The sequence below is a fragment of the Pangasianodon hypophthalmus genome, chromosome 26 (assembly GCF_027358585.1).
Source record: "Pangasianodon hypophthalmus isolate fPanHyp1 chromosome 26, fPanHyp1.pri, whole genome shotgun sequence".
Classification (NCBI taxonomy): Eukaryota; Metazoa; Chordata; class Actinopteri; order Siluriformes; family Pangasiidae; genus Pangasianodon; species Pangasianodon hypophthalmus.
The window spans coordinates 7446914-7471394 of record NC_069735.1 but is presented as its reverse complement, the minus strand read 5'-3'; the positions used below and the strand labels follow the sequence as shown (position 1 = coordinate 7471394).

General features: G+C 38.7%; 1 protein-coding gene across 2 annotated transcripts in view; it reads left to right on the top strand.

Moving 5' to 3' along the window:
* Positions 1-22912, top strand: part of LOC113537388 (rho GTPase-activating protein 6) — a 120978-nt gene extending 98066 nt beyond the window's left edge. For both annotated transcript variants that reach the window (XM_026931841.3, XM_026931842.3), the window contains exons 4-13: positions 547-803; positions 3558-3753; positions 3857-3912; positions 8550-8700; positions 9462-9610; positions 12228-12407; positions 16024-16115; positions 16897-17180; positions 17345-17416; positions 18812-22912. In XM_026931841.3, the coding sequence (XP_026787642.3) occupies positions 547-803; positions 3558-3753; positions 3857-3912; positions 8550-8700; positions 9462-9610; positions 12228-12407; positions 16024-16115; positions 16897-17180; positions 17345-17416; positions 18812-19308 (1934 nt within the window). In that variant the 3' untranslated portion in view covers positions 19309-22912. The remainder of the gene's footprint in view (positions 1-546; positions 804-3557; positions 3754-3856; positions 3913-8549; positions 8701-9461; positions 9611-12227; positions 12408-16023; positions 16116-16896; positions 17181-17344; positions 17417-18811) is intronic.
* The last annotated feature ends 1569 nt before the right edge of the window (positions 22913-24481 follow it).

Sequence of the window (24481 nt, the reverse complement as noted above, 5' to 3'; positions counted from 1 at the left end):
ACTTTTAATCCAAGATCTACAAGAAAAGAAACTGATGTCTTGACATTTATAATTTACACCAAACAGCTTATAACAGTGTTCACTGCGTTCAGAACATAATGTTATTCAACTCGTGGAAGTTAGAAGTGTAGCTACTTCCTTTTGTTTAAACCAAGAAAAGAAAACATTCGTACCAAAGCTGTTGTTGACCTGGAGAAAGTCTGACAGTCAGCCATGAGAGTGCTCGAAGTATTTTCTCTTTAATATGCTGTATATTTTGGATTGTTATCTTGGTGCGGGATGCACCAACATTTAATTGATTATGTTTTGGAATACTTTTTACTTGTAGATAAATTATAAAATACAGTACATTTTCCTTTTTTATTTAAAATCCAAAGGGGTGCAGACTTTCTCTGCTAAATGCTTACTTTTGATATCATTTATTTCTCTGTACACTTTTTATTATTACTTATTTAAATAAACTGAAATAACTTTATCATTCCAGTTTATGTGTTGTGTCATACCAAGTTTGAACTGGTCTTTCCGATCTTTCTCCTATTGTCTCAGAAAACGCACCGCAGGCGTTTGGCATCTCCTTATCACAGGTGATCACTAATGACCGAACCCTGCGTCAGCGTCAAGAGGGTCAGAGGGAGGAGCAGAGGGACCCGAGTGACCTGGTGTCCTCCATCCTGCAGTTTGCCACACGACGACCTACCAAGGAGCTTTCCAGCAGCAACTCATCACTCAGCTCCACCTCGGAGACAGCAAACGAGTCCACGTCATCCAACACACCTGAAGCAGCACCCCGTGCTCGCAGGAGGGTGAGGACAGACAGCTTTCATCATTAATTATAAAAAAAGTGGCTTTTTCAGAGCAGTGGAACTGCCATGTCAGTTGTGTACACAGAAACATGTGAAATTCATGTGAAATGTGAAAAATATTCCAGTATCCTGTCCGCACACCTCTAACATACAGTGGGGTCCAAAAATCTGAGATCACTAGTAGAAATGCTTCTATTTTGTATTCTTTTCTACTTTAATACAACAATTTTCATTACAAATTATATTATTGATTAGCAACATAAGTGAAAATTAGAATTTTTTAGAATTTCAGAGTTTCTTAGTATTTGGTACATCCCCTTTTTGCTTTAATGACAGTGCTCACTCGTGCTGGCATGGACTCCACAAAACATTTTGCAAAACCTTATGATCCATTTTAGTCAAATCCATCAAGCGTCGTCTGAAACACATGCTTCAGTAGAAGAGATCAGGCATGAGGAAAATCTGACCTTTTATACAAAGCAGTTAACATGGTCAATATCACAAATTTGCTTACATTTAAACAGGGTAGAAATAGTGCAGAATCTTGAATATTATATAGGCAAGATATTGAACATTTACTTTCTTTGTATGAAATATTTAAAAATTCTAAAACCTTCTGTTTTTTTTTCCAATTTTGAGTCAAAAAAAAAAATCCCAGATTTTCAATGTGGTCTCAGACTTTTGGACCCCACTGTATGTGCAGATCTTTTTTTTTGGACTAATCCTGGAATTTGCGGTACACGTAACATGTAACATGGGCTCGTGAAAAAAGAACAGCTCAGAACCACAGTGAGAAATGCGTGAAAATGACTAATACACTAAATGAAAAACATCCACCAATATAAAAATGTACAAAAGCAAGACACAGGTGAACTAAACTATACAGAGGTGAAAACTAAAGAGTCAGAGGAAAGCCTGAGGACACCAGCAGAGTTTGAGCAGTGGTGGAGCTGAGGTCAGGAACAGAGTTTGTGATCGGGATCAGAGCCTGGGAATAAATCCCATTTTACACCAGACGTGGTAAGGACACAGTGGCGTGGTTGATGCACGTCAGACATAATATTACATTTGAGCTGCACCACACGCTGCAAGGGTGTGGTTTCCGTCTAGAAATAATGCAGAATGCAATAATGATTCTATATTCCACGGAAGCTGGACAGATTGGAAAAAGACCAGGTGATGTTCAGCTGTCCAGTTTCGGTGGGTCTATGACCATCATAGCTTCAGATTCCTGTTCTTGGCTGACAAGAGTGGTCCCCGATGTGCTCCTCTGCTGTTGTAGCCCATCCACCACAAGATTTGGTGTGTTGTGAGTTATGAGATATGTTTCTGCTCACCGCATTTGTAAAGAGTGGTTATTTGAGTTACTGTAGACTTCCTGTCAACTCAAACCAATCTGGCTATTCTCCTCTGACCTCTGACCTCACAGAACCACGCCTTATCATAAGCCAGGATTGATTTTAGAAGGATAGTCGGGCCAAGCCAGGGGAGAGAGATAGTGAGGATCGGGCATCATGGGCAGAGTGGAACCAGCTATAGACTGTTCATGGGGGAATAGAGAAGATCTTGGTGTAGAAAAAAAACCCCAGAGAAAATGAGAGAGAAAACAGAAACAGGTACAGTGTCAAAATCCTTATTAGCCGAACACGGCATCTCTTGGACTAGAAACTAAACCACAGCTGGAAACCAGAGCCAGATAATCAGGGAAGCAATTTCAAAACACCAAGAATTTGCCAGGTTCTGAAGCTTGGAAGCGAAGCGCTTGTGAAACACAGGGCAATTTTGACAGCGTCAGTGGAATTTCACTTTAAATCATTTACCTCCCTCTTTTAGCAGCTGAATAGCTCACTTACATGCATTCCAAAGGCCCCTGCAAACCTCACGAGACCCAGCAAACTCACAAGCAGGACAATCTGGAAGTAGAAAAAGCAGGTTGTTAGTACCAGTGTAATCTTGCGAGTGGTATAAGCTTGAAAAACTGCAGTTTGTCCTTCCCTTTGTACAACCAGTTGTTACATAAACATGTTTCTTTGCAGAGAAACTAGACAAACAGCAGCATAATAAGTTATGGATGAATTGGAGCTTATAAAGGTGTGACTAATCATTAGGTGTTGGAGACAGGGCAGAGCCAGAGCTGGGTTGTTACAGGACAACAAACATATTTCACTCAAATGTTAAAACATGCACTCACAAGCTGCAGCTCACATCTGCACTACATTCTTACATCTATTTTGTACTTGAATACGTAGTACCTGAATTACTCACATTATTGATCACAACAGCCTCCACAGGGACAACTACTAATTTTAAAAACCTTTTATTTTTAGTTTGTGTCCAAAGGTATACACAGTTTGTGTAAGGTTTAGTACCTCACTGTAGTGTTAATAGTACAGTCATCATCTCCTTCAGGTTTTTAAGTGTTAACAGGCTACCCTGATGTTTGATGTGAACATGAACTGAAGCTCTTGACCTGTATCTGCATGATTTTTTTCATTGTGCTGCTGCTCCATAATTGGCTGATTAGATAATTGCATGTATGTGCAGGTGTACAGGTGTTCCTAATAAAGTGGACGGTGAGTGTATTAACAGTTAACAAAATCATCCAGAGATTTTTAACATCCTGGGTGATGTACTTGGATTTTGGTTTGTACACAAGCTTTATTCAAGTGGTGGTCATTATTTTGACTAACAGTGCACAGGTTTGGCAGACAGACATTGCTTTTACCGACGTAATGATTTTAATGTCTTGGGTAGGGCGGCATGTCCGTGGACTCCATCACGGATTTGGACGACAACCAGTCACGTCTGCTGGAGGCGCTGCAGCTCTCGCTGCCGGCTGAGACAGCCAGCAAGAAGGAGAAGCAGCAGGACAAGAGGCTGAGTCTGAACCCCATCTACAGGCAGGTGCCACGTGTGCTGGACAGCTGCTGCCAGCACCTTGAGAAGTATGGTACGCATGCTACGAACTTTCACACCTAATGATGCATGATGTAAAAAAAAAAAATTCCAAATTGTGTACAGATGGCTTAATTATTCTTTTTTTTCCCACTCAGGTCTACAGACGGTGGGGATCTTTAGAGTGGGCAGCTCAAAGAAAAGAGTGAGGCAGGTAGGAAGCACAATTCTTGCTCCACACCACAACATGTTACACTCATAATGTCTCACTCATGCTTTCTCATGCATTTACGTTATAGTGCTTAACTTCCAAACAGTAAATAAAACCTTTCAGTATTCAAATTCATTGTGGATGTTCTTAAAGAAGCGGTGTGTAATTTAGAGAGCCCTCTGCTGCCGAGATGATGAACTGCAGTTGCAGTGAAAAAATATTGACAACTAAATATCAAATATTGACAACTCTTTCCAAACACAGCACATACCTCAAGAGCTGGCTTTTAAAGAAGGAGCTGAGTGGTGCTCTTCTGGCTGCGGGTGAAGCTAAATTCTGGGACAGAAAAAAATGTAAACCAAAGCCTGATATAAAGAAAGTAGCCAGCTCCATTATATAGTAACATCGCAAATCGCCGTTTTAGTAATGTATCTTAAAAAGTATAGTAGTATTACAGGACTAGAAGCACTTTTAAATATTACAAACTGTACCTTTAATTATAAGCAGGTTTTCATCCAGTGTCCTTTAAGTTACGTAGCTTTCTGTTACAAGACGTTTAGACTTTAGGCTTAGGCTTTATTGTATCACTGATTTTTGTTTTTTGTGCCAACTTGGTTCTTTGACTGTCTTCTGTATGAGAAGGGCTTTCTTTTTTTAGTAAATTCTTGACATTTTAGTAATTCTACATAAACATCCGGCTAAACTAAAGTAGAATTTATCATCATTTCTAAATCACAAGGTTCTGTTTTGACTAAAAACAGTGTAGTGGGAGAGAGATGGGTGACGCCGGTGTGAATGCCATGCCTTTTTCTTTGCTGATAAAACACATGATAAAAAATCCGATGACGGATTTCCCCTTGCCTCCGTCTTTTTTTTTCTAATTTCACAACCCAACAACAGCTGATTTTATCTTTCATTCACAATGCTGCCAACTTGTCTCAGTTATGAATGGTATTTATGTTTTTTTTTCAAATGATGGTGAATTTGCTCTAGATTTAAATGTGCTCTCGCGCTCGTTCTTTTAGGTGAATACAGTGATGTTTTGCTTAGTGTACACTCTCAGTACGCTGGAGAAAACATCTCCCCAGTGCAAACAATGATCTTATTTCATTAAAGTAAACAAATATCACCGGGTCCCAGTGCGCATCAGAATCAAATTGCAAAGGAAACAGGAAAGCGCTGTGTGAAGAACCTGTTGGACGAGTGATGGGAGAGACACCGCAGCAAGGGTCACACAGTGTTAAGCATTTTTTTTCTGGCTCACCACAAAAACAGCAAAAAGCTGATTATATGATTACAAAAAGAACAAAGCGTACATACGGTACATGCATAACAGTAGGCTCTATGTTATACATTATGCAATGGAAATTTCAGGTAGAATATTTAGTTGATAATCGTTGAGTAACACAGTGGCGTGTGCACGAATGGATTTGTACACATGTCTATGAAGTGATAACATCTCCTTTAGACAGTTCTATTTGCCAAGAGAATTTGGACGGATCAGCATTACCTTACACTGAGGTGGCTGAAAGTATAGAGGAGAGTTATAATAATGCTCTTCTTCACTCTCCAGCTCACCCAGTGTTCATATTGGGTGACTTCAACACCTTTAAACTTTCCGATCACCTTCCAACATGGAAGTAGTTATATTATATTATAATATTGACTGTCCAGCCCAGCAGTCGCGAAGCCTTGATCAATGTTTTGGACATGTGTCTGATGCATATAAAGCGCTGTGTTGTCCACCACTGGGAAAATCAGACCATAACATTATACATCTGCTCCCAAAATCTAAGGCTAAAGTAATGCAAGAGAAGCCAGTTATTAAAACTATCAAAATTTGGAATGAAAGCAGCATGGAACAGCTGCAAGATTGTTTAAAAGATACTGCCTGGCAAATAGTCTTTGACTGTGACACAAATGTGAATGAACTTCACATAAAATGGATTACACATTATAATGGAGACTATAATGGATTAAGTAAAATTCTGTGAGGACAGTGTTACCTTCTCAACGACTGTTAAAGTTTAGGTGATGAAATAGCTCTCTTGTTATAAATACAAGTAAAACCATGGAGTTAATTATCAGCAAAGCCTTAAGCCAAGTAAGAATTAATGACCGGTATGTGGAAATTGCAGAGGATTTTAAGTACTTAGGTATTTTACTTGAGAGCAGATCAAATTTTACAGCTAATTCTGAATACATTTTTGAAAAGGCTATGCAATGACTGCATCTGCTGAGGAAGCAAAACCGTTTTTCAGTAGGTAAAGAGCTGCATACATTGGAGCTGGTATGCAAAAGTTTAATTGACAGCATTTCTACTTGATAGGGCCTGGTGTAAAGAATAGGGGGGAAAAAACTGTCTAGGATTGTGAGTATGGCAGAGAAAATTATAGGGAAATCTCAGAGACAGCTATCTGAGATGAATGTGGTATTTAACAGGCAGAAAACCAAGCAGATCTTGAGAGATCCTTCCCATCCCTTATTTAGTGAATTTGATAAGCTTCCCTCTTGGGGTGATATCGGCTACCTATAGCTACATAGAACATTGATAGGAATTATTTTAATCCACAAGCTGTTGGCTTGATGAATTCCTAAGTTTTTATATGTAACGAGTGTAAACAGTGTACTTATTTTCACCTAATTGCCCAGTGTATTTATTTCCACCCAATGGCTCATTGCACCTTATAATAAGAGATTGAAGCTCCTTTCTTTGTTATGTTTTACTGAATCATGTCTCTGTGTGGGAGTGTATGTAAGTGGCCTGTGTTTTTCAGTGTAGTTATTGTGAAGCCAAAGGCAATTTTCCTGAAATGAACAATCAAGTTATCATTCATCATTAATCCTGCATAATGGTAGTATTCCTTTTTGACTCATTTTGCCTGGATGTTTTACTTTGCTTGTCTCTGTGTCCTCCTTGTTTCATCAGTGCTCCCTAGAGCATGTTGTGCTTCAGGGTATTCACTGTCCATGACTCCTAAACCACACATTCTTAGATTAGCAAGGCATGAACACTCTAGTCAGCTCTAGTGAACCATTCCAGTCTTTAAGGGGAATTCTTTGTGCTCCTAGTACGTCTAAGTACAAGTGTAGTGACACAGAAGCTTTTTATCTAGAAATCCTGTTGAAATATGCAGGCCGGTTGTGGTACAGAGGCCTAGTCAAATAAGACTGGTTTTAAAAGACAGCAATGCAAACAGTGAAAACACACACAGTTTAATGAAGACATGTTCATGTGAAGACAAGGAAAGTTACACTGCAAAATCGTGTGTATTACTACACTGTATGGCCAAAAGTTCACAGACACCTGACCATCACATTCATATTTGCTTTTTGGACATCCGATTTCAGATTTAGTCCCCCTTTGCTGTTGTAATAACCTCCACACTTCTGGGAAGGCTTTCCACTAGATTGTGGAGCATGGCTGTGGGGATTTGTCCTTTTTGCCACAAGAGCATTAGTGAGGTCATGTCTACATGGAGCTCGCTACATGCTGCACAGGGGCATTGTCATGCTGGAACATGTTCGGGCCTCTTAGCTCCAGTGAAGGTAAAATTGTAATGCTACAGCATACAGAGACATTCTATGTAATTGTGTGCTTCCAACTTTGTGGCAACAGTTTGGAGAAGACCCATATATGGGAGTGATAGTGTGACAGTCTGAAATTTTTGCCTTATTAACTTCAAGAGTGAAAAAAAAACAAGGCTGGGGAGGAAACGATTTTCTATAGCTGCTATAACGAAAGCGGTAACTAACCTCCTTTGCGAATGTTCCACAACATTAAACATAACTTTAAATGGATAAAATGCATGATGTGTTGTTTTTTACTAAATAAGTTAGCATTGGGAAATTGCTGCGGAATATGAGGAATAAATTCATCAGCACGTGCTGTTATGTTATATTTAAGCAAGAGTGCGAGTAAGAGTGTGGTTATACTGAATATCGGCATGGCTGTGATTCTCTGCAGGCACAAGTGCCGTAGCTAATCACTGCCGTACCGATATTCAGTATAACCGCATGACTGCGAGTGCGATATTGTTTTTTAATACAACAGTTCTAGAAATAAGAAATTAATATCTAGCAAGAGCATTTCGGATACATTATGTTCAAATGTTATTTATTTTTGCTCCACTAGAGTAAATAGATCCCGAAGAAGCCACACACGAAGAAACCCACTTTATAGCATGTCGGCTAGCTGGCTAGCTAGCTCACATTGATTCGTACATTCCCGTTGGTGCTTCCAGTAAAACTGCTTCCCTTCTTCATCTTCAACTGATGAGCGTTCATATTTTAAGCCAGAAGTTATATTCCTGAAAAGTATTGTTTGCCATGTCTGCTGATAATGTCGCTAACGCTACTGTAGTAACTGTTTCAAACTAGGAAGTGGAATTTTATATGGTATTGATAGAATGATGGAGAACGTCAACTTGTTTTAAGATTGATTTTGTATGTTCTGAGATTTCATTTCTTTTATGCGTTTTTTTTTTACCTATTGTGAAGTTATTGTTTTACATATTTTATACTCTAATATCTTTTATACTTTTATACACCTGTTGTACTCCCCCAATTATTTCCCTATTTGAGCCTGTTTTTTAATCGTAAAAATGTTTAATTAAAGTTATATCATTCCTCTGCCTCAGCTGCGGGAGGAGTTTGACCGCGGTGTGGACGTGCAGCTGGACGAGGAACACAGTGTCCATGACGTGGCAGCGCTTTTGAAGGAATTCCTCCGGGACATGGCTGACCCACTGCTCACCAAAGAGCTCTACACAGCATTCATTAACACCACATGTGAGAAACTTACACAAATAAAGCCTTTTTCCTCAGCAGCTAATTCAAAGAGAGAAGTGAACCAAGCTAAACTGCAATGCAGCAGACTCCTGTAGATTCTTGAACCCACATCAGTTTAGAATCAGGTTTTGTAAAAACATCTGGAGCGTTGTGATTGAAGATTAAAGCGAATCAGAGTAAAATGTCAAATCTAGTAGTTCAACAAGGAATTACCAATTTTTCATATCATAGTGATAAACATAAAAATGGTTGTTATTATTTTCCTATGAACCTTCAAAATGCATATACATAATTTTCCCATTGTGCAGGTCTTCAAATTGTTCTTGAAAAAAATTAAAGATTTAAATAAGTAATCGAATTCAATGAAGTTAAGAAGAAGTTAAGTTTAGTTAATAGTTTGTCTTGTGTGGTACTGGCCACTTGTCTGGCTAAGTTCCCAATAAATTTAAAAAAAAGAGAACACTGGGAACTTATGGACCTAGAAATGCTAATGCAATAATCTAATACAAGAAATAAGAATCAATGAAAGAGTAGTTTTTTCTAAACTTATTCTTTTGGAGGATGTGTTTATCCAAAGCAACTCACAGTGAAAGCTAAGCAGTTGTGGGTTAAAAACCCAAGAGTGGCTCTCTGACAGTCACAAGCTTCTGGTCACTTGTACTCAACCACCAGGCTAACACTAACTACATTATGTAGATCAGTTCTGGATTACTAAACCTATGCCATCTTTGACCTATGACCCTGGATTTCACTCTTGATAGTGCTGGACCCAGAAGACCAGCAGTTAGTCACCCAGCTGCTTGTATACCTGCTGCCGCCTTGTAACAGTGACACCCTGCAGCGGCTTTTGGAGTTTCTGCACATCGTGGCTCAGCATGCTCAAAATGGATATGACAAAGATGGACAGGAGGTGAGATGCAGACCTAATATAGTGATTACAACAATCTTATACATATATTTGTCTACCTGAATGAACAAAAGCCTTCACAGTTATCACGATTTGTGGAGGACTAGTACCATGTGCTTAGAGTGTTGGTGAGTTTTTTGGAATTACAGCAATACCTGAATGATCTCAATACTTTCAAGTTTTGAGGGCAGTTGCTAAGACCTAATAAGCAGATTAGTGAGAGCTGTTGAGCCAACATTACTGTCTAGTTTTGCACTTTATAGACCGCTGTGGGTCAATCAGTAGAGCTTGGCTTTCCCAACATCTGGAAAATGCATGAATTTCAATGTCTGATTAAGGGCTGTTTAGTAATATGGCCTCAGTGCATAGTTATGTAGGCAGTGTGAAACTGATACTCACAGTCTGCAGTGGAGGCCAGTTTAACTGTCAGCCTACATTTGAGACAAAATGAGCACTAATTGAAACACCTGGCCTGAATTTATCAGCCTGCCTCTGTAGTGCTTTTATGTAAATATTCTCAACAGCCATCAGTACATATTAGTTTTTACCTAAAGACCAATGGTTCTTAATTAGGTTCTTAATTCTGTTAAGCATACACTGTATTTTGTAACTTTTTTTCCTTTTTATATAGTATTTTTGTATAAAAAAATAGGTGTGCTGCTTTTTTTTTTTTTTTTAGCAGAGTGCTGTACATGTTCCAACTGATGTAATTAATACTGTGATACTTAGCATTTTTATGTGTCATGAAGACATTGTGATATATATATATATATATATACATATAGCATACTTCTAGTAAGAAAGTGGCTTATTGAAAGCTGCTTGCTTACTTGACAGTTTGTATCACAATCAATGGAACAAAACATTATGAACAGTGTTTATCTTCAGGCTCTAGTATTTGCCAGGTGGGAAAAAAACCAGAATGATGCAAGTTTATTCCTTGACCCTAAATTTCATTTATGTCCATTTACAGTATATACTGTGTAGTGGTCCCTGGATGTTAGTGGTTCATCCATGTTAGTTTGTTAGCTAACTAACTGTCCATTGTTTCATTCTACTTGGCTAATAGCGACAATGTTAGCTACACTGTATAGCTAAAAGTGTGTGGACACCTGACCATCACACTCATATGTGGGCCTTCCATAAATGTTGCCACAAAGTTGGAAGCGCACAATTGTATAGGATGTCTTTGTATGCTGTAGCAATAGATTTCTCTTCATTGGAACTAAGTTCAAACCTATTCCAGCATGACAATGCCCCAGTGTATAGTGGAGTAGAAGAACTCTAGTGGCCTGCACAGAGCCCTGAGCTCAACCCCACTGAACACCTTTGGGATGACATTATTAATACTCTTGTGGCCGAATGGGCATCTCCCCACAGCCATGCTCCTAAATCCTGTGGAAAGCCTTCCCAGAAGATTGGAGGTTATTATAACAGCAAAGGAGGGACTAAATCTGGAATGGGATGTTCAACAAGCACAGATGGGTGTGATGGTCAAGTATCCACAAACTTTTGGCCATATAGTGTTTTTTCCCAACAGCAACAGTAGTAAATGGTGGCCATTTATCACTACATTCCAAAGATACATTTCCTGTTTGCTCTGCTAGGCAGTAAAGGTAGAGGAGTGATAGGAGCACGGAATCTAGCTCAGGCATACAGAGTCTTTTTTTCCTCAGGCATACAGTATACACTTGGTTTGACCACATAGTTTGATCAAATGTTTTATTAGGTTCCACAGATATTTCCATGTTAAATGTAATAGTAAGGTACACACACTTTACAGTTAACAGAACTAAACTGTGCAGTCTTGGGGCTCGTAATCTGGGCTTATTTTTCTTGGTGTTCAATTCCAGTTCGCACCCCATACTCCAGTAGAGACCCATGCTTTAGCTCTTCATTGGTTCATTGTTAATCTGTAAAGAAAATCAGGCCTCATGATGTGGACTCTCAGAGGTCTGCTTGGCCTGTTCCTAAATACTCACACTCCTGCCTGCGCTCTCAGTGTACTTTCCCACATGCCTATCTGCACAGGAAACCGGACTCATTTCACGCTCGGGAGGGGAACACTGATCAACATTTTCATCACACTCGTGTTCCCGCTGAGATCCAGTGAGAGATTGGGGAAAGGAAGCAGGGCAGTGCGCAAGTTAGTTAGGTTCCTAGGAGTAAAATAAAGGAGGTTTTTTTTTGTTTAGAAGAGATGGGTAGAGTTATTGCAATTGTAAGGTTTTCTTTGACGTTCATAATACACACACTCGCACCCACACAGACACACACTTAATCCTCTTTTTTTTCAAAGAATCCTGCTGTGAGAAAAATTGAATCTCTATCCTGCTGTGTACGTGAAGTTGTAGTGACAGTGTCACAAGTCTTAATCCTTGTGTGGCTTTAGAGGAACCGCTAAAATGAGATCACAAAATCATAGTACAGTGATCTTACAAGTAAAATGCGGTATTTTTCTCCCTTTTACTGGAGTTTAATGATATATATCAATACAATATTTAAGGAAATGCATCTATTTCCTTAAATATTCAGGATATTACTAAATTTCACTTCCCAAAATGCATATGTACATAATCTTGATATGTACATTTTAAGATTAAGATCTGTCTGTATACAGGTTACAGGAAACAAGATGACATCAATCAACTTGGCCACCATCTTTGGGCCAAACCTGCTGCACAAGCAGAAGAGCTCAGATAAAGAGTTCAGTGTGCAGAGCTCGGCCCGGGCCGAGGAGTCCACGGCCGTCATCGCTGTGGTGCAAAGGATGATCGCCAGCTATGAGGAGCTTTTCATGGTGAGCAACAAAATGGGCAAAATGTAATAATACGACTAAATGTTTCTGTAATATTCTGTTTTTGATGAGTAATGACTCATTATTGCACTCTCTGGTGTCACCCAGAGTCTTGAGTCTGGTTCCTCTCAAGGTTTCTTCCTCATGTCGTCTCAGGGAGTTTGTCCTTACCACAGGCTTGCTCACTTGGGATGGCGACCCACTAACATCACCAACCTGTTGCAACCTGTTACAATCTTCTTGTGTGAAAGTTTTCCAGGCTTGTACAGCAGTTTCTTACAGTTGGTTTTTTTTTTGTTTGTTTTGGGTGTGTGTGTGTGTGTGTGTGTGTGTGTGTGTGTGTGTGTGTGTGTGTGTGTGTGTGTGTGTGGGTGGGGGGGGGGGGGGCGTTGTTTAGTGTGGTTGTTCTCCGTTCTCCGTTCAGTCTCCTCTTCAGGAAGTGAAATACATGCCCTTCTGGTTTTCCCCTTTAATAATAAAGATTAGTGAGCCCGTTCCAGAAGCAGCCATGCAAGCCCAGGCCATGACACTACCTCCACCGTGCTTGACTGATGAGCTTGTATGTTTTGGATCACGAGCAGGTCCTTTCTTTCTCCACACTTTGGTAGAGGTTAATCTTTGTTCCAGAACTTTTGTGGCTCATCCTTGTATTTCTTTGTGAATTCCAATCTGACCTTCTGATTCTTGATGCTGATGAGTGGTTTGCATTTGTGGTATGGCCTCTGTATTTCTGCTCTCAAAGTCTTCTTCGAAAGGCAGATTGTAATACCTTCACCCCTGCCCTGTGGAGGTTATTGGTGATGTCACTTTTTTAAATTTTTTTTTTTAGGTTTTTAATCACAACTCTCACAATGTTTCTGTCATCAACTGCTGTTATTTTTCTTGGCCGACCTCTTTAATGTCTGGTTGTTATTACACCAGTGGGTTCTTTCTTTTTCAGAGCATTCAATATTGTTGTATTGATTGTGCTCAGTGCTTGTGCAATGGCTCCGATCAATTTTCCCTCTTTTCTCAGCTTCAAAATGGCTTGCTTTTCTCCCATAGATACCTGGGCTCTGGTCTGGCCATGTTCTAAGTTGTTTAACACACCTAGATGTAAATGTCAGGAAATGAAAGCTGAAATTCTGATCTATAGTGTCATATTCATCTTTTGATCTCAAACGCAAATGTCTTCAGTGTATAGCAAAAACAAAAGAATTGGTCTTGCCTTTCCAATACTTTTGGAGGGGACTGGATATTAAAAGTGAGAAGAGGGAGTTGAACATTACATACACAGCGCAAAGGGTCATATACTCCCATTCTCTTCCTGACATTTGTTTTTTATCAGCCTTATGATTTGGATTGGCTTATTGAAGTATACATCTACATCTACATTTCATTTTATACATATATTATATAGAGAGGTGCAATTTCCATTTGTTCCCTCATAAACCATGGGGTTACAAACTCTGTACACAACTGTTTATTCGCATCCAAGAAGTAATTGAAGTGTACTTATGAAATAAAAGTAGAGGTTGGAAAAATATTGGTCATATGCAGTAGTTATGCATGTTAAATTATATTTTATTTGTTACTTAAATAGAATGTTGGGTTAGGATCCTCCCAAAACTTTGCACAACATTCAGTAAAAAGCCATATTCAGAGCTGAGTAAACGCATGTAGTTTAGGAGGTAATACTTCAGAATTATTTATGGACTTAAACGCTGCTCAGACAGTTACACACACAGGGTGGAGTTTATCCAAGACAAAGGCATGTCTCAGTTATCCTCTGTTTAGACTTTGAACTTAAATGCTTTTTCTTTGCGCAATATCCATTTTTGCCAAGAAGCAGTATTAAGTCTAACACCACTGTCTGAAAACATTATAACCACCATATTTCACCTTGGCGTTTATGTATTGGGCAATATAAATTACACAACAGACAAAAGAATGACATTTGGGAGCAATATTAATACATACTTATGCATACATAAGGATCATCATATGGATTTTTTTTTAACATCTCTAAGCTTGACGCTTTCTGGTGCTGTTGGTACAAAACAGTTCTGTGCACTTAATGTATATCTCAGTGATGAACATTTCTAGTTGCACTTTCTTTGCTTGGTTGCTAAATACTACTGTGGTATCAGGTGGTGGTGTCTGAGGTTCAGTTGTCATGACTACACATGACAATATTGCTAGTCTGGCAAGCCAGAGCTCTAGGTTTCACTAGAGACTCTGGTAGGTTTTGTAACTAAATGCAGTTAATAACCTGCTACTTTAACAGGAAGAGGCCATTTGACCAATTCATTTCCTTGCCAGTAACTGCTTAAAAAAACTCCTAATAAACATTATTTAGTAAGGCTGAAACTTCAAAATGGAATGCTGTGAATTCTGCTCTGAATTCGGCTCTGAAAAGCTCAGTGAATTACGTGTTTAAAAGTTTCTTTTTCCATTGGAAACCGGTGCACGTATGTGCACATACAGCTTACAAGATTCTAAAGCATGAGGCCAGAAAAGTGTACAATAAGTAACAGATGCTCTGTGGGCTGTAGCTGGAGTATTTTAGAGTAGAAGTATGTGAATTAGTCTTAACTGTTTTTATTCGTCTTGTTTTGTGCCACATTGTATTGCGGTGCGTTATTTTACCCATAAAATGTGATTTGCTTTTCTCAACCAGATTGTAAAGTAATCGTTTAAAATTGAGTGGTCTGGATACTCATAAAATAACTCCTGCCCCAAGAGCTCTACAGAAAACCCGGCCTCCCCTGGAGGCGTGAACTGCGTACATATAATTAACATTATTTATTAAGGGGGAAACATTATTTATTGATGTTTTAACAATAAATGGGGCCAACTAGAAAATACAGTTACGTGCAAATTTCCCAGCATAACTATTGATTTATCTTTAGCACTTAAGCTGACAAAAAATGAGACAGAGGCATATAATACACTGGATGATCATGTGCATAGTCTGTACACATTGAGACACACCACAGAGCTCACACACTCTCAAGTTACTCTTTCGTACGTGCATTGCACAAGTGTTTATTGCCCACAGTTACCCTATTTCATTCATTCCTCCTATCTTTGTAATGGGCTTTTGAACCCCAGGCCATCGAGACCACTCTGGTTAAAACCTTTATGAGACAATAGAAGAGCCATGTAGAAGTGTTGTGTGTGTTTGGCATGAATTTCAGGCCTGATTTCAGCCTGAATGAAGAGACTTAAATGAAAGGCCCAGCAGGAGCCACCTGTAAATGGAGGGAGGGTTTTAACTGGTGCCAGAAGGCTTTACAAGTTAAATCTCCATCCTTTCTTTTACATATCAACACTATAAAGTTGAGAAAAACCTTTGTGGAATGTAAGGAGTGAAGACCCGAATGTCGTTTTTCCTATACATATATACACATTCTACTGAAACTGTAGTTTTGTTACATATACGTGTGTGTATATTGCTCGCATGAATGTTTTGGGAAAGCTTTGAAAGATTTAACCTAAACTCCCAGGACTTACATTTCTCACCCTGCTAATTACATTTGCTGTTACCTCCCTGTTGTCACTGAATAATTCATAATATTGACTACTATTGACTTATAAGCTGGGATATTAAAGGGTTAAATGTTGCATTTATGTGCAGGTGTCTGCAGACTTGCAGAACGAGGTGCTGATGAGCTTGCTGGAGACGGATCCTGACGTGGTGGACTACCTCTTACGACGCAAGGCCTCACAGTAAGTCATCATGAAGCATACACATGCAGACAAAATGTAAAAAGTTCCCCTTGTCCATATGTTTCCCTAAAAGGACCATGTCACACCCATATAGCAAATATAGATTTATGGATATGTATCGCCCTCTGGTGCCCAAGAGGGAGCATTGCAGCCAAAATAATAAACTTTGGCTGTATCCTTAATGTTTTATTAGTTAGGTTTTCACTTACTCTTTCAGTTCTTTTTATACAGGGAGTAAACCTACTGAGGTCTCATTCATAGATACAACAAGATTGTCAGTTGAGGGCAAAAATTTTCATACCATTAAGACAAAATGAACAAGACAGAAATGTATTTTATACCAATATGACATTTATTAGCAAAATGGCCAAATATTAGATTTTAAGATATCTAAGGAAAGTTTGCATTTCCTTTACCTACCCATTTACTTTCTAACTGCTTCCAACCTCTTTGCATACTCTCCACAGCTTTTGGAAACAAACACTTGCACAAATGTGTGAAATATGAAATGAAAATGTGTAAAAGAATAAGTAAAATTAAGATCAGTTAAGATAAGATTGTATTGATCTTTTATATCTTATGTTCAGCAATAATGAAATCAGCTGAACATAAGATATAAAAGATCAATACAAAAATGGCACTTTAAGTAAAGCAAAGGATTCACTATGATTCAACAATACAGGCATTGCGTACATATATATTATGACATTATACACCAGTTATGATTTACCTCCTGCCACTTACATTATTGTGACACCATCTTTGCATCTATCTTCTTCAGACGTCCCGATTTGTTGAATTCTGACGCATCACTCTCCCTGAGTGAGTGCAGATCGTCCAGCGACTCCAACAAGGCGTCCAGTGGTGAAGTCTCTCCCTATGACAACAACTCGCCTGTGCTGTCTGAGAGGAGAGGGGGAGACCTGGTGAAAGAGAGTGAAGTCCATTCTGGAAGAGTCCTCAGCACAGAGCGACTTTTCTGCGTCCCAGAACAGTACAGCCTGGTGGGACAAGTGACAGGACGCAGCAGAGACACTGTTTCAAATATCTGGTCCCCAACAAAGGGTGAGATAAAACAGCAAAAAACATCGCAGAACATTTCTTTTGATTTTTTTCAAAAGAATTGTTAGCAATATAAAAAATATGCATTGAAATTTACATATCAATCTGCAAAACTATTACATGGCATGTGTGAAATATAATGTATAATACTTTATTCTTTATTTCAGAGGAGCATGCCAACATCTGGGGTGCGTGGCACACAACACTGAAGCCAGGACTGCAAGAACAAACCTATTCAGGTACTACACCAAAAATGACTCCAGCTCTATTATACTAAATTGATTATGATAAATATAATAGCAGTCTGAACCAGTGGTAAAATTCTAAAACCAGACATAGGCTCTTTCTTTCATTTAGTCTTTGGTAACCACTTTATCCTGGTCAGAGATAAAGTGGATCTCCAGAACACTGAGCATGATGTGGGAATTCACCCTGGATTGGATGCCAGTCCGTCGCAGGGCACACACACTCGTTCACATATGGGGCAGTTCAACATTGCCAATCCACCATTATATTTTTTGGAATGTGGGAGAAAATGGACACAGGCAGAATATGTGAAACTCTGCACTCAGGATCAAACTTTGTTTAACTGAGGATAACGTTATAATAGTAAAAATACTGTTCATAATTAAACAGTGATCTGACTTTTGGTGATGTCTCTCTGTATTATGACTTATTTATCTTTAATTTGTGCTAATATACATTCATATCTGGTTAACAGGGCAGTGCACAGCCGTTACACATAGTTGTCCCATTTTAGGAAATCAACTGTAATTGGACAGTTGGCTGCTCAGTTGTTTCTTGTGTATCTGTGAGCCAATGCATAATTATTTAATGTTCAGAACTAAAAAGGAATTATTCCCAGATGTGGCATGTGGAGCCTGTTGCTGTTGTATCTCAAAATGAGGACTAAAGTATTGTCAACACCAGTAAAGGAGGCTCTCAGAAAACTGAAAAACCAAAATAAATCGATCAGAAACATAGCTAAAGCATTAGATGTGTCAAAATCATGTTGGATGAACTGGAAGAAGCCAAATGCAGTCCTGAGCTTAGACCTAGTAAAAAAAAAAAAAAAAAAAAACCTTTCAACACAGACCATGGAAAACACTGAATGATGGAAAAATTATTTCAAATATGAAGAAAACCTGGTGAAGAGATCAAGAACTGCAGACATAGATGGGGCAGAGACTTCTTGAGAAGCATGGTCTCATATGGTTTACGCCACAATGCAAAATACAGTTTGCTATAGAGTACATAAAAAAGGCTGTATGATTTAGAGAGAATTTTATGGACAGCCGAAATGAATATTAACTCCTTAGTCTCCTGGAAGTTGTCCAGACATTCCCCATTCTCATCACTGCATACTTTTCCTATTCATTTTACTGTGGCTACTGAATAATTCACAGTAATGACTGAATAAAACACTCTGAGATGAATAACTGAAATGCCATGTGATGGACAGGCATCCCAGCCAGGGTTTAGTTCTGCCGTGAGCACAGTGTTCCCGGATAGACTCACATGCTTGGGGATCATGAAGTGTGTGCTCAGGACTGGGATGGAGCTTTTTGTTTGAAAATGTTGGAAGTAATTTTTAGTTTTGTTTCAAAAAGATGGCTGTTGGTTTGTTGTTCCAGGTTCCTGTGGCAACATATCAGAGGCAAGCTTCCGCAGCTCCAGGGATGGAATCGATGATCGGACCCAACCCACTGTAAGCAGAGCGGATTTCGCACAAGACACCACAGTGACTCATGCGTGCCTCAACCTGAACCTTAAACCCAATGGTCAATTTAAATCCAGCAGCTCAGAGGACCTTCCAGTCAGCAGCAGCCACAGCACACCTAGCCCCACCCTTTACCCCAAGCCAACCAATAGGAATGAAGCACGTCCTCCTCCACCACCTTACAGACACTCAAGATTAACACCTTCAGTAGTTTCGTCCAATTCTGTCTTGTCACAGTCTCAGCAGCACCCCCAGCAGCTTGGGAAGACTGGCAACCAGAACTCATCCTCACCAGCGGGCACACTGATGCCCACAAGCTCAGAGTGGCAAGACTGGCAGAGAGACAGGTGGCACATCTGGCAGCTGCTGTCTTCAGACAATGCTGACACGCTACCCGAGACACTGGTGTGATGCCAAGTTAAGCAATTCAGTGTGTTTATATACAGAAGCCACTGCCTTATGTGTGTTATGTACAGACTGGTTTTGGGGCTAAGCTCCTGGTTATACTCTATAGGCAGTTGTGGCAGTAGGGTGGAGACGAGTTGCACTGTGGAAACCAAAAGAGGTGCAAGTATACCTCCAGCTGAGGAAGATTCCAGGCAGCAAACCACAGCTCACCAACTGACAGTGCAATTGGTATGGGATTTGGTCCATTCCAAAAAAATGAAGTCCTCCCTCACATTTGCTTGCTAGATCCATTTGGAAACCCAGTGTTGGGATTCGTCGCAGTGGGTCAGAGCCCTTTCCTCACTTTCTGTCTTTAGCTCCACTTGGGAAGCCAGCATTACAGGCTCTAAACCAAGTACCTTAAATTCCCAAACAAACCTAAAGCTAAACTGTCAGATCATTGACACTTTTATACGGACAAATTGAAAAATACACTATACTCAAACTATTGCATAACTGCTGTGTATTTCTGCTTACAGTTTTTTTCCTTTTTTTAAAAAAAAAACAACAATTGTTCAATTTTTGCACTGAATCATATGACATGAGGTAAAACTTACCTTTACAGGCTCAGCTCCTTTTTGTATATACACCATAAGGATATTGCCAAAAAGCTGCTAAATCAAATGTATACAAAATTATTTGTTCTTACCTCCAGCACAATAAGGATACCAGAACAGTGAAATGCCATTTTGTATTAATTAAGGACATGTAAGCCTTTGAATGAATAACGCATGAGTGGGATTCTGTAGCATTTCAAAACGGCCATTAACATTTGGGCCACATGTTCCTCTCTGGCCCAAATGCTACAATAATGTCTAATTAGTGCGCTTACTAAAACATCACATCTCAAATGTGAGAACACGTAGAACCCATTCTAACAAGATTTGTTGAACTGTTTTCCCATAATGCACTGCAAGAGTACGACAGTTTTAATGGCAAGTTTACAAACATCTGCTTGGAACAGCTGTGTAATTAAAAAAAATAAAGCATAAACGTATTTTTTATATTTTAAATCTAAATTCGTTTAACCCCTCACCCCCCGTCCCTTTGTCCTCTGCCTTAGTAGTGTGTGTTGACTTATACGCTAACCGTTAATTATCCGACTGCCACACAGGCTGTTAGCTAGCTACTGAACAGTCTCCAATGATGCAACGTTATGACTTTGTCCTTTCTAGCAACGTGTTTTCTATGTACACTGTCCCAAACTAAATCATCTTTTAAGTTTCTGCAACAACTGTTACTATCTAGAAGAAATTCTCTAAGAATTCTTCAGTCAAATGCTTGCATTTGGTATCCACCTTTTATTTCCACAGCACTTAAAAGAGGTACATGTTCCTCAGATAGATTTGTTTTTAAACATTCTAAAAAAACGACAATCTGCTTCTCTGGAATGAATTGTGCCTTTGCTATTACAAACCTGCCTAAGAGCAGAAATACATTTTGCAAATTCAGCAGTATGTTTGAATACTAGTCATAAACCTTTACAGGTTGATTCCAGTTGCATCTCATGGCTCAGAAGGAGCAAAAGCTCTACACAATTTAGATATGCTTTGGTATCTCTTGCACCTTTACTCTTTTTTCACACTTCGTTTTAATTAAATTGTTACAAAATGGTGTCATGGTTCATAATCTCAAAAAAAAAAAAAAAAAAGCTAATAGCACGATAATGTCTGTAAAATAGAATTAGGACCTCGAATTGATTACATTATATTACATCAATTGTTTGATTATAAATCACAACTTTCACAATAGCAAACTCACTAGAATTCACTAATGTGAAAACGCCTGGTCCATCGTTCAGTGTGATGGAGGAGAGAATGGGATTAGCAGTCGCTGTTGTTTTATTATTATTTTTTACCGTTCCATTCATATTTAATCTAACAAAATCTAAACCACTCATACTAATCAGAATTCCTATGAATTCCACAGACCAACATTTACCTCTGGAAACCTTAGCACCATTACATGTCATCCGTGTGAAATTCATTTGCTACTCCGTATATTTACACATATTTCAGCCAGGATGAAAACCTGAGCTGCTTTTAAATTCCCTACTCATTTTTTTCCCTTTAGATCTTTCATTATTTTTCTGTGTGTACAGTCTTTTATCAGTCAATATTAAAGCACACTGTCCATTACTGTATATTGTGAGCAAGTGCAGTTTCTTGGTAGAGTGAAATGAGCATTATTTATTTGTATTGATCCATTTTGCACATTGTACTGTCATCACACCTCTTTTTCCCCTTTGGACCTTACAAACATTGTTGATGCTCAGCAGATAAAGCTAAACAGAACAAAGTAGTATCCAGATAGAGACATACTTACTTAAATCACCCGTGTTTGCAAAAATCCCAAAGAAAAAAAAAGTTAGCATGGGTTAGGATAACAGCTTCAAAAATTTAAACCAGTTACTTCGATCAGCTCAACACAGCTCCCCTTTTGATGCTAAACATCATTCTTATTACCTTACATAAATTTTCCCTACAGTCTCATGATTGGCAACTCAGATGCAGATAATCATAGCATTTCTTATCATTTTGTTCATATTTAGATTTGAGTTAAGCACAATGGTGTTCAGATCTCAGACGTAACCACGAAGTTAAGTGCTATTCGGAGAGTTGCGCACGATTTGCCTAAAACAGTCATGCCACGTTTATACACAATTCCGACCTTATTTTCATTTTCCTTGCGCAATATCAGCTGTAAGAATCAGGCAACTTCATAAACTACACGCATGTAATTTTAATTATCAGCATGTGGAGCCCAGAAAATCAGCTTAAGCAGCTTCATAACCCGACTCTGAATATGAGTCATTTCCACCATGTAGAAATAGAGTATAGATTGACATAACTTTTAGATTTAAGTCACCATCTCTGAATCTGGTCTATGAATTGTTTCTATAAATCTAGCCTATGAATTGATCTTAGTACTAACACGCACCTCTCTGTCAGATTTCATAATTTTTCTTTCCATTTAATTTCATAAGTTATTTAATTCAAAGTCTACTTACCTTTTAATTTTCATTGTTCTGGACAAATTTACCAGCAAATATTGCATTCTAGGCTTCTACATATATATTTTCTAATCCGTTTGGGCGAAACAGTTGTTGCTATTTGAGAGAAAAGGTTCCAAAGATGCTGCCAAGTGTTTTGAAGGTAGACTTTACACCATATTTTTATTTTTTTCACAAGATAAACGCAAATTCAGAATTTTAGTCACCACACTTTGCCTTTGTACAACAGAGCTATCATGCTGATTTGATTTGTGAGCTTTACTAATAGCATTGTCATTATGGGAGAAATCTTAATTTGTGTTTTTAAAATTGGTAAGTAATTATGTCATGATTTTGTAATCCATGACCCAAATATAAGGTATATGTTATTATTTCAATATTAGGATTGTAATAAGGAATCATTTGTACTTCACGCAGAAAATGCTTTTTGTATGGTCGGACATTTGCTGTGAAGCTTGCTTTGGTATTTTATGTACTTTTTTTATTTGTCTTTTTCATTTTTGTTTTTTTTTTTCAGCAAGTCTCATAAAGAATAAATGAGAAAGCAAGTTTTGATTTCGTCTCATGCTGTGTCTCATGCAGTTGGATGCATTTTGTGCAAGAATAAGATCACATACAAGAAAAGTCATTGTAGACAAAATCATTATCATCCAAATAGGCTGCTAAGAAACAGCAAAACAACAACCAGGAAACAGCAAAACAAAATCTAGAAAAGGAGGGAACAAACTAGAAGCTTGAACACCAGGGAAACATGAGACGGAAATGCAACATAAGTACATGTGAAACTTAGCCACAACACAACAAAGGAGAAGTAAATATTTTGCCAAATGGGCCTTAATGAGACACAACGAGACCGATAACCAGAGACAGGTGTGACCAACAATCAGTGGGGTGAGTTCAAAGCAAAACTGAAGCAGCAGTGAAACAAGAGGGCCTGTTCAACAGGAACTGTTGAAAACCAGGAAGTGGAAAACAGGAAACCAAAGCTCTGTTTGAAACTGTGCTTTCACTCACTCATTACTATATAAACTGTTCTTTATAGAGCAATAAACCATCAGCAGTGAGACAGACACCACACCAAATTCACATGAAACACTTGCTTGAGGGGTGCACCAGAAACACATCGTTGTAACATGCTGTCACTGAAACAGTCAGAGCATGAACACAAAGTAGACTAGCGCCACCATCGGAAGAACTTTCAAAATAAGACAGTTTAACAAAATTATTAAGTATGAGAGTTAAGACCAAATATAAGTGTTCAATGTTTTTTCACAGCTAACAACTGCCAGTTTAGTGGTTGTTAATTTTTTGGTTTTTTTACCTGCATTTATATACGAGGTTGGCTGGACCTGTGTCCTAAAGTAAATTTTAAGGTAAAAGAAGATGCAGTACACTGTGCTATGGGGTAGACATGAGGTTCTATGAGTTAAACAGACTTTTAGACACCTGTTTGTGTTTTGAATCACACATTTGGAAGATCATAACTGATGGATTATGGTGACTTAATTTAACACCCCATCCACCCCAACCCTGACCAGGATAAGGAAGTTACTGTAACTGAGTGAATGGGTTTCCTTTTTTGTTTTATTCCATTTTTTTCTCCAAATTTGCCAATTGTCATCTACTAGCTAGTTCTGTACTGTGTGACAGCCACCAACCAGGGAGAGTGAAAGCTAACAGTTGCTTGTGTTGAGACATATGACGCGACTGCATGTTTTCAAACTATTAATGCAAAGGTATAGGGTAGCTGAACATGTTAGCTGTTGAATGCTAACTGCTGGCATCTGTGTACAAGAGCTCACAGATGCCTGTGATTGCCTAGCATCACTGTGATTTGCAAAAAACAGAGAGGAATGCCATCTTTCCCACCCAGAGAGCAGGCAATTATGCTGTCTCAGATTCCTGGCCGCAGATGGTTTTGGCATCATCTTGATTCAAACCTGGTATCTCCTGCCTAGGACAAATACTTTTACCTTGCATCATTCCTAGTCTAAAAACACCTTCAATCCCATTTACTATGTGGGAAACATCAATTAAGCATTCGTACCTTTTATCATTATAAAGTAATTTGGGCAGTATTAGTTTTGTGTTAAGTAATCAGATGTTTGCTTGGACTGGAATCAC